Source organism: Myotis brandtii, unplaced genomic scaffold (assembly GCF_000412655.1).
Source record: "Myotis brandtii unplaced genomic scaffold, ASM41265v1 scaffold220, whole genome shotgun sequence".
In the NCBI taxonomy this organism is placed as follows: domain Eukaryota; kingdom Metazoa; phylum Chordata; class Mammalia; order Chiroptera; family Vespertilionidae; genus Myotis; species Myotis brandtii.
The window spans coordinates 2,303,290-2,311,830 of record NW_005358250.1 but is presented as its reverse complement, the minus strand read 5'-3'; the positions used below and the strand labels follow the sequence as shown (position 1 = coordinate 2,311,830).

General features: G+C 53.0%; 2 protein-coding genes across 4 annotated transcripts in view; one reads left to right on the top strand and one right to left on the bottom strand.

Annotated features, from left to right (window-relative positions):
- ELOVL1 (ELOVL fatty acid elongase 1) overlaps nucleotides 1–4,708 on the top strand; it is a 4,957-nt gene extending 249 nt beyond the window's left edge. The window contains exons 1-8 of one of the 3 annotated variants that reach the window (XM_005866090.2): nucleotides 924–1,776; nucleotides 2,486–2,545; nucleotides 2,748–2,938; nucleotides 3,116–3,196; nucleotides 3,353–3,409; nucleotides 3,497–3,602; nucleotides 3,693–3,829; nucleotides 4,004–4,708. In XM_005866090.2, the coding sequence (XP_005866152.1) occupies nucleotides 2,500–2,545; nucleotides 2,748–2,938; nucleotides 3,116–3,196; nucleotides 3,353–3,409; nucleotides 3,497–3,602; nucleotides 3,693–3,829; nucleotides 4,004–4,225 (840 nt within the window). In that variant the 5' untranslated portion in view covers nucleotides 924–1,776; nucleotides 2,486–2,499 and the 3' untranslated portion in view covers nucleotides 4,226–4,708. Of the gene's footprint in view, nucleotides 1–923; nucleotides 1,777–2,485; nucleotides 2,546–2,747; nucleotides 2,939–3,115; nucleotides 3,197–3,352; nucleotides 3,410–3,496; nucleotides 3,603–3,692; nucleotides 3,830–4,003 lie in introns of those variants that run through there. The other 2 variants (XM_014539578.1, XM_014539579.1) reach the window with 2 other exon arrangements.
- Nucleotides 4,709–4,853: 145 nt separating this feature from the next.
- Nucleotides 4,854–8,541, bottom strand: part of CDC20 (cell division cycle 20) — a 4,192-nt gene continuing 504 nt past the window's right edge. Inside the window, exons 2-10 of the mRNA XM_005866106.2 lie at nucleotides 8,336–8,536; nucleotides 8,146–8,242; nucleotides 7,877–8,005; nucleotides 7,582–7,778; nucleotides 7,376–7,470; nucleotides 7,001–7,229; nucleotides 6,733–6,858; nucleotides 5,493–5,610; nucleotides 4,854–5,107 (exon numbers count right to left, since the gene is read on the bottom strand). Of these exons, the coding sequence (XP_005866168.1) occupies nucleotides 4,929–5,107; nucleotides 5,493–5,610; nucleotides 6,733–6,858; nucleotides 7,001–7,229; nucleotides 7,376–7,470; nucleotides 7,582–7,778; nucleotides 7,877–8,005; nucleotides 8,146–8,242; nucleotides 8,336–8,536 (1,371 nt within the window). The 3' untranslated portion in view covers nucleotides 4,854–4,928. The remainder of the gene's footprint in view (nucleotides 5,108–5,492; nucleotides 5,611–6,732; nucleotides 6,859–7,000; nucleotides 7,230–7,375; nucleotides 7,471–7,581; nucleotides 7,779–7,876; nucleotides 8,006–8,145; nucleotides 8,243–8,335; nucleotides 8,537–8,541) is intronic.

The window sequence follows — 8,541 nt, the reverse complement described above, 5'->3', positions numbered from 1 at the left end:
CGGCCCAGCCCTGCCCTGCCCTGCCCTGGCTGTGGGCGAGGCTGTTCCTGGGGAGAGTGAGTGGGAGGTCCCAGCTCTCTGGGGCTGGGCCTCTCCAGCAACCGCCCTCCCGTGCGTGGACCCCATTTACTCAAACCTAGGCCTTCCTCCACCACCTCTAGGTCTTATCCCTCTTCCCTCTTGTCCCCTCCCTCCCTCCTCCCTTCTCTTCCCTCCTCTTTTCCCCTCCCCCTTCCTCTGCCTGTTTCCTTTTCCCTTCCATCCATCTTAAAAGGAAGGACCGAGTTCCCCTGCGGGGACACACCCAGATTCCTCTCTAGCTTGGAGAGAGGTCCTTTCCAGAACCTTGAGCCACTCCTGACCTCCAGGGTGCATGCGAGTGTGGTGGTTGAGAGAGATAACAAGCTGGCAAACTCATGGGTCAGGAAGGAACTGTGTGTTAGAGCACATGTTACCCTCTCCTGGTAGGCCCTCCCACAGAATAGGCAAACAGCAAAAATATGATTGTGAATGAATGAATGAATGAATGATTGTCATCTGTGAAAAGAGATCTGTATGCTTGACCGAGGACAGGTGTGTGTCAGCATGTGGTATGGGTGATTTTATATGCATTCCCTGCTAAGTGGGCTGTATGAGCTTATGTATGTGACCACATTTATCTGTGACTCATGTATGTGTGAGCCTAAGCATTTGCACATGGTAATGCAGGACCTAGGAGGATGTGTGAGTGTTTAGGGTGTGTTCACTAGAGTGAATGTATTTTTGGAGCAGGTCTGAGTATTAGAAACTATGCATGTCAGCGTCCACGGAGGCTTGTTTGGGTGGTGTGTCAGAGGAGGGCAGCTGTTGCCGGCAGGAGTTGTGTAGGCTCCATGTGTGCATATGTGTGCTAGCCCTTGGTGATATGGTCATTGGGTGGGTGAGGGGAGAGCTGTGTGTGAGACCATGTGTGTATGGAAGGACTTGGGCCTGACGATGGTGGGGCAGTTGGGGGTTGACATGGAGGTTGGGGGAGCATCTGTGGGATGTGTGCCCAGTATGTGTGTGTGAGGGGTGGATGTGTCAGGTGTGTTCTTCACTCAGTACCTGCGCAGGTTGCTCTCAGAGCATCTGCTGCCCGGCTGTTCAGGGACTGCATTATCCCTCTGGGACTTCTTCAGAGCCCCAGGCTCCCCTGGGTCTGGCTTTTGTGTCCCAGTGAGCCCTCCTCCGTCATTCCTTGAGGTCCTGAGGGGGAGAGGGCCTAGATCATTAGACTCCTCCCTGAGGGAGGGGAAGATTCCTGAGACCTCCCCCACGTCCCCACCTCCTCACATGCCACTGGCTTCCCTGCCCCTCCCTGGGAGAGAAGGGTGATAGTACCCATTTAAAGTAGGACAAACTGAGAATTTATGGCTAGTTTAGCAGATGCTGGGTGTGGGTTTTCTGCAGTTCTCTTTGCTCCAAGGTTTGGGCTGGGACTGGAGCCTCAGCAGGTTTGTGATTCAAAACCTAAAACCTTAGACCATCTGACTGATCTAGAGAGGGTGGGTAGACGGTGAGTCCCAGCTTTACTTGGCTTTCTCAATCCTCGTGGGTCCTGCTCCTCCAGGCACTGACCTGTGGCCTGGACCCACCCTCCACCCCATGTGCAGTGCAGCGGGGGTGGGTGGAGGGCGGGGCTGCCGCCAGATCTAGTCAGACAGGTGGAGCTGCCAGGGCAGGAGTCTCAAAGAGCCAGGCTCCCAGAGAGGAAGGGCAAGAGGAGAGCACCGGAGAGGAGCCGAGAGGCTGGAGGTGAGAGCTCTGGAGGGCCCAGAAGAGCCTGGGAATGTCTCAGCAGGGGAGAGGAGGAAGGGGCAGGCGGGATTGGGAGGTGAGAGTCCCGGAAGGGACAGGAGGGACCAACCAAGAAGGGACAGGATGGGCAGGAAGGGCTGGGAAGTGAGAGTCCCGGCAGGGCAAAGGAGGGACCCTCGGGAGAGGAGAGTCCTGGAAAGGACAATCCCAGGAGAAGGGCATCCCGAAATGGGCCAGGAGAGGTTGAAGGGGAGGATCCCTGGAGAGAAGAACGACCCAGAGCTGGAGAGGCCAGAGACTTTGGTGAGGAAGGGAGAGGCAGTTCATTCGGGAGATGAATTTTCTGTAAGTGAGAGGTAAGACTTTCTAGAAAGAGATAAAAATTGAGAGTTTTCTTGTGGAGTAAGAGGGGAGGGGAGGTCATGAAGTAAAAACCACCAGAGAAGAGCAGAGAGTGAAGAGAAGAGAGGAAGGTGTGGAGAGGAAGGGTGGAACAGCCCTTCCCAGGCAGGCAGGATGTGTGGGAAGCAGATGCCCCCGCCAGACTGTCTCCTCCTACCCCTAGTCCCCAGCAATTCCTTCCTCTCTCTGTTATGTCCTTTTGCAATGAGTATCGGGAGTTGTCTGGTCTCTGTCCTGTCTGTGGGTCAGGGGTAAGATGGGAGAACACAGCCCTGGCTGACACCCGCCTTCCATACCTCCCCAGAGTCGTTAACTAGGATGGAAGCTCTTGTGAACGTGTACCAGAGCATGATGAAGCATGGGGGTAAGATGCTGTCCACCTGCCCTACCTCCCTCCTGTCCTGAGATCTCTGGGTCTAGGGCTGTCACCTAATGGAAAGCCCTCCCAACCCCTTTGACCCTTTGTGACCTGACCTCATATCTGTACACCTGATTGGGACCCTTTGAACCCTGTGCACTTCCTGACTCCTTTGTCCCTTCCTGACTCCTTTGATCCTTATTTGCAGATCCCCGGATACAGGGCTACCCTTTGATGGGGTCCCCCTTGCTAATGACCTCCATTCTCCTGACTTATGTGTACTTCGTTCTCTCACTTGGGCCTCGAATCATGGCCAATCGGAAGCCCTTCCAACTGCGTGGTTTCATGGTTGTCTACAACTTCTCACTGGTGGCACTCTCCCTCTACATTGTCTATGAGGTGGGACCCTGGGATGCCTAGGCTTTAATTTCTGCTGGCAGGGTAAGGGGCAGGCCTTAGAGCCAGAGCATGCATCTCCTTTCCAGAAAGGCTCAGATCCATCTCTTCAACTAGAAAACGGGAGGGAATGGGGGGAGGGAGGGCATTCTGGTGGTCTGATCCACATCCCATTTCTAGTTCCTGATGTCTGGCTGGCTGAGTAGCTACACCTGGCGCTGTGACCCTGTGGACTTTTCCAACAACCCGGAGGCACTGAGGGTAAATAGGAGGGAGTTGGGGGGTGGGGGGTGCCTACATGGTAAACAACCTGGGGATAGGAGCGATTTGGGTGTGACGTGTGTTCATGGGCCAGTTTAGGGAGGCTCTAGTTAGTAGTGAGGGGCGGGGTCCTAAGGCTGCCCTAACTTCTTGCAGATGGTTCGAGTGGCCTGGCTCTTCCTCTTCTCCAAGTTCATTGAACTCATGGACACGGTGAGAGTATATGAAATGAGAACTTGAAGTGGGGGAGAAAGGAGTGAGAGGCCCTGACTCTGAAACTCCTTTCCCTACTCTGCTCAGGTGATCTTTATTCTCCGGAAAAAAGATGGACAGGTGACCTTCTTACATGTCTTCCATCACTCAGTGCTTCCCTGGAGCTGGTGGTGGGGAGTGAGAATTGCCCCAGGTGAGTGGTGAATGCCATTGGGGGAAAAAGGGGCAGGCACTGGGGATTAGAGGCTCGACTCTCCTGACCCTGTTCATTGTCCATCCACAGGAGGAATGGGCTCTTTCCATGCCATGATAAACTCCTCTGTGCATGTCATCATGTACCTGTACTATGGACTATCTGCCCTTGGCCCTGTGGCTCAGCCCTACCTTTGGTGGAAAAAGCACATGACAGCCATCCAGCTGGTGAGGGGCCTGGACCTGGTCTATACCATCCCAATACTACTAGTCTGGATCCTTCCTTTATCCAACCTCTCTCACCTTTGACACTATCCCCCACTCAGTGTTCAGTCTTTCTCTACCCCCTTTCCCTCCAGCCCTCTCAGTATTCCCTCTGACCCTTGCCTTTCTCTATCCTAGATCCAGTTTGTCCTGGTCTCGCTGCACATCTCCCAGTACTACTTCATGCCCAGCTGTAACTACCAGTACCCAGTCATCATCCACCTCATCTGGATGTACGGCACCATCTTCTTCGTGCTCTTCTCCAATTTCTGGTATCATTCTTACACCAAAGGCAAACGGCTGCCCCGTGTAGTTCAGCAAAATGGAGCTCCAGGTACTGCCAAAGTCAAGGCCAACTGAGAACCATGCTCTTGCTAGGCGCCCACCTAAGTGCCTCAGGACTGCACCTTGGGCAGCATCCATCATTGTCCTCCCCAACTACACCTGTGACCAGGGATTATGTGGTCAGGACTGAGCAGGGGACAAGCCTTCCCCTCCCCACAGCTGGTACACAGGGACCACAGCTTCCGTTCCTCACCCACTTGTCCCAGCCAGCCCCAGGGACGTGGCCTCGTTGCCCTCTGCCACTCGAGCTGGGGGCTGAAAGGGCTGGACGCTTACTTCCCCCTCCCTGCCTTAAACTTGGGAGAGAAGCACTCAGGACTGGCCCCCACCAGGGTCTTGTGGCCTTTTTCCTCACACTGAAGAGGTCAGCAATAATCTGTCACTACGGACCCAGGCTCCCTCCTTCCCACCCATACGTCCGAGTGGGTGGGAGGCCTGGGAATACAGCCTATGGAGGCTGCTCACTCATGTCTTCATTAAAAGTGACAGAGGAAACTACTGAGGCTGTGTGTGTACGTATATGTAAGTGGAGGAGGTGGGGTACAAAGCCTGCTATCCCTGTCAAGGCTCCCACAGGATGGACATTTCTAGCTCTCAAACACAGGAGAGGAGCCCCTTGAGAAAGCCAGAGACAGAGGTCATGCAAGGAGAAGAGAGACATGACTTTATTAGAAAAATAAAAAAAGCAAACATAAAAACTGAAGTGATGAGTTGGTCCTCAACGGATGCCTTGATGGATAAGGCTGCTTTTGGGTGCACTAGCCTTTTCCCGCTCCCGCCGCCGTGCAGGGTCCAACTCAAAGCAGCGCCACATGCGTAGGGTCTCATCTGCTGCTGCTGATGCCACCGTGGCCCCATCTGGACTCATGGCCAAACTCAGGACCCGGGCTGTGTGACCTGGGCATGAGAAAGGAAAAAGTAAGAGCAGCACATGAATGTAGACATACTATAACTCTCCAATTTTGAGGGCAACCTACCTTTTTTGGGTTTTGTTTTTTGTAACAGCTTTGAGATAATAATTTACATGCCATAAAATTTATTCTTTTAAATTGTACAATTCATTGCTTTTTAGTATAGTCACAAAGTTGTGTAATCATCACAACTATAATTCCAGACCATTTTCATCACTCCATGAAGAAAGGCACACATTACCCTTTCCCTCCAGCCCCTGGTAACCATTAGTCTGTTTTATCTTTCTGCATTTGCCTCTTCTGGATAGTCCATATAAATAATCATACAATATGTAGTCTCTTGTGTCTGGCTTCTGTCATTTAGCACATACCTTTGAGCTCAGCCACCTTGACCATGGTTGGGTACTTCCAAATAACCAGTTGGTTCTGGGCAAAGCCATGACCTGAGATAAGTTCCTTGTAGTGGGAAGACCAGAGGATGGAGCACACCTGTGGAGAGGGGATGGTGTAGATACAGCATAGAGCCGACTACTCAAATCAGAAGTAAGTCCATTCTAGAGTTAGGAACATTGCCAGGTCACTCAGACTTGAGTGGCGATGATCCTAACAAAAGCCTTTTGAGAATTATAACTGTTATCCATTTACAGATGAGGAATCGAGCAGAAGGAAGTTCAGCAAGTTGCCTAAGATCACAAGCAAGTTAAGTTAGTAGGTGACAGAGCCAGAATTTGAACTCTGGCTCAAAAGCCCAAATCTAGAATGAAGGTGGGCAGAATGGGTGTTGAATGGAAGGAGAAGCTGGAGTCATTGCAGGGAGACTCACCAGCAAAGTCATCAAATTCTAATGGATTTGGGTTATATGCTGTAGGTGATGGGGAACCATTGCAGGATTTAAGGAGGACAGTAACATACCACCCAGACCACAGTAGAGGACAGACTAGAGGAGCTAAGAATACTGAGACCAGTGCACTGAGGGGAGAAAACACTTGTGAATGACATTTTGAGGTAAAACTGCTATCTTGGTGACTAGGTGAGGAGGATGAAAGATTCTAGGTTTTTTCAGATTTCTAAGTAGGTTCTGTCCTCTCAAAGAATATAAGAGGCCCTAACCAGTTTGACTCAGTGGATAGAGCGTCGGCCTGCGGACTGAAAGGTCCCAGGTTCGATTACGGTCAAGGGCATGTACCTTGGTTGTGGGCACATCCCCAGTAGGGGGTGTGCAAGAGGCAGCTGATCGATGTTTCTCTCTCATTGATGTTTCTAACTCTCTATCCCTCTCCCTCTCTGTAAAAAATCAATAAAACATATTTTTTAAAAAAAAGAATATAAGAGGAGGAGGCATAGGGACACATTTTGGGGAGGCAAAGGGAAGTAACAAGTTTAATTAGGAACCTATTAGGCTGGTGCCACCTATAGGACTTGGGACAGGAGATGGGCCACAGGGTGTTGGAAATATGGATCTGGAGCGCCTGAGTGAGAGCTGATTTAGAAGTTTGGAAATCATCAGGGTACAGACTTAGCGAAGCCATTGAAGAGGACATAGTTGCCCAGGAAGAAGTAAAGAGTAAGAATGTACCTAGAAGTGAGAGACTAGAATAGGTAAAAGACTACCTGGGAGTGGGCATCCACAGCATTCAGACAGGCCCCAGAGCAGACGTTCCAGATGCGAATGTGCCGATCACTGGTGCCCCCTCCAGTTGCCAGTATATTGGACTGCCAGGGACACCAAGCTACAGCCTAGATGGGACAAAAGTGGAGTCAGCAGGGAGTTATAGAGGGTCCTAGACTAACCTAGTCCAATCCCAGCATCCCATCTCCCTGTAATATTCCCCAGGTTCTGGGTGAGGGTCTGCAGAGGCCCCAGCTGAGCCCCTCTTACCTTGACAGCCCCTTGGTGCTGGGTGAATGTCTGCAGGGGAACCCAGCCCGCCTCTAAAGCAGCACTAGGCCACACATTGACCAAGTTATCATTGCCACCACTGGCCAAATGTCGTCCATCTGGGGACCAGCGCAGCCCACACACTTCCTGGCTGTGACCACTCAGTGTGGCCACATGGTGTTCTGCTACCCGAACATCATGGTGATGGATGTGACCGGAGCGTGAGCCACTGCAAGAAGGAAGATGGGAATCAGGTCCTGTGACAGCGCCAAATGCCACCGTAGGGCAGAGCTGCTTCCCTTCAGGGGTGTACAGTTGGGGGAGGGCAAAAAAATCATAGCCTGATCTTGCAACAGACTAGCAAAAACCACTGACCTGGACAGTATGTAGCTATTCCAACACAGGGCGCCCACTCGGGCAGAATGACTGGTCATGTTCCGAAGCCGCTTCTGCTGCTGCACATCCCATAGCTAGAGAGAGAGGACCACAACCATCAGAGACTGGGCCCTGGCACAGCATCCTCCTGGGCAAGCTCCCGGGGTCTGGGGACAACAGAGCTGCAGCCCAGGGACAAGCCTTACCTGAACCTCCGCACTGCTGGTGCCCACAGCCAGGTAGTTGCCCTCCTTGATCCAGGACACAGAAGAAACATAGTCTCCAGGCTGCTCCATCTGCAGCAGCTGCAGGATGTCGCCAGTGCTGGCGCTCCACAAGTACACACTGTTGTCCAATGCCACGGCCAGCACATTCCCCGAGCTCCAATCCACCAGGTTCAGGTCTGCCAGAGGGGCAAAGGCAAGGACACACGCTGCCGTGTCTGCCTGGTGCCCAGGCCCTCTTTTCCCACCCACCCAGCAAGGCGCAGGCCGCACTTACAATAGTCGTTGCGGATTTCAGGGGCATCCAGGATCCGGTCCGGCAGGGAAGGGATGTAGCGGCAGGTCCTCTTGCTAGAGCCGGGCGTGGCCTTCTGGCTGTAGAGGACTTTCAGTCTGTTCTCGTAACCTGTCCCAGTGGAGGGAGACTCGACCCTGGAGACCCGAAACCTCCCCTGGAAGGCCCCATAAGCCTCCCTGCCCCGCCTCAGTCTTAGGTGGGAAGAGCAGACATCTCCCTCCAAACACCGTGAACCTCAGAGGTCTTACCCTCTGGAACTTTTTGTGGTTTCCCGCTGAGCCGAAGGATCTTGGCTTCCTCCACGTCAAAACCGTTCAGGTTCAAAGCCCAGGCTTTCTGATGTTCCTGGCACAGAAGGGTGGTGGTGGGTGAGGCGGGATGGCGTGGGGCGAAGTGCACAGACGGGCCCCTGGCCCCAAGTCCCTCGGGGGCGCATACCTTCTTGGTGGGCGTCTGGCTGTTTTCCGAATGGTTGTTCTCCTTACTCAGGAGGAAGCTGGCCACCTCCATCTGGGTCGCACTGCGATGGGGGATATAGCGGTCCCCGCCGGGTTTGCTGGGGGTGGTCTGAATCTTGGAGCCGGATTTGCCTGGGGTGGAGAGAGGGACGCAGACAGTCCCACTCGGCTCCCGAGGGAGGGGAC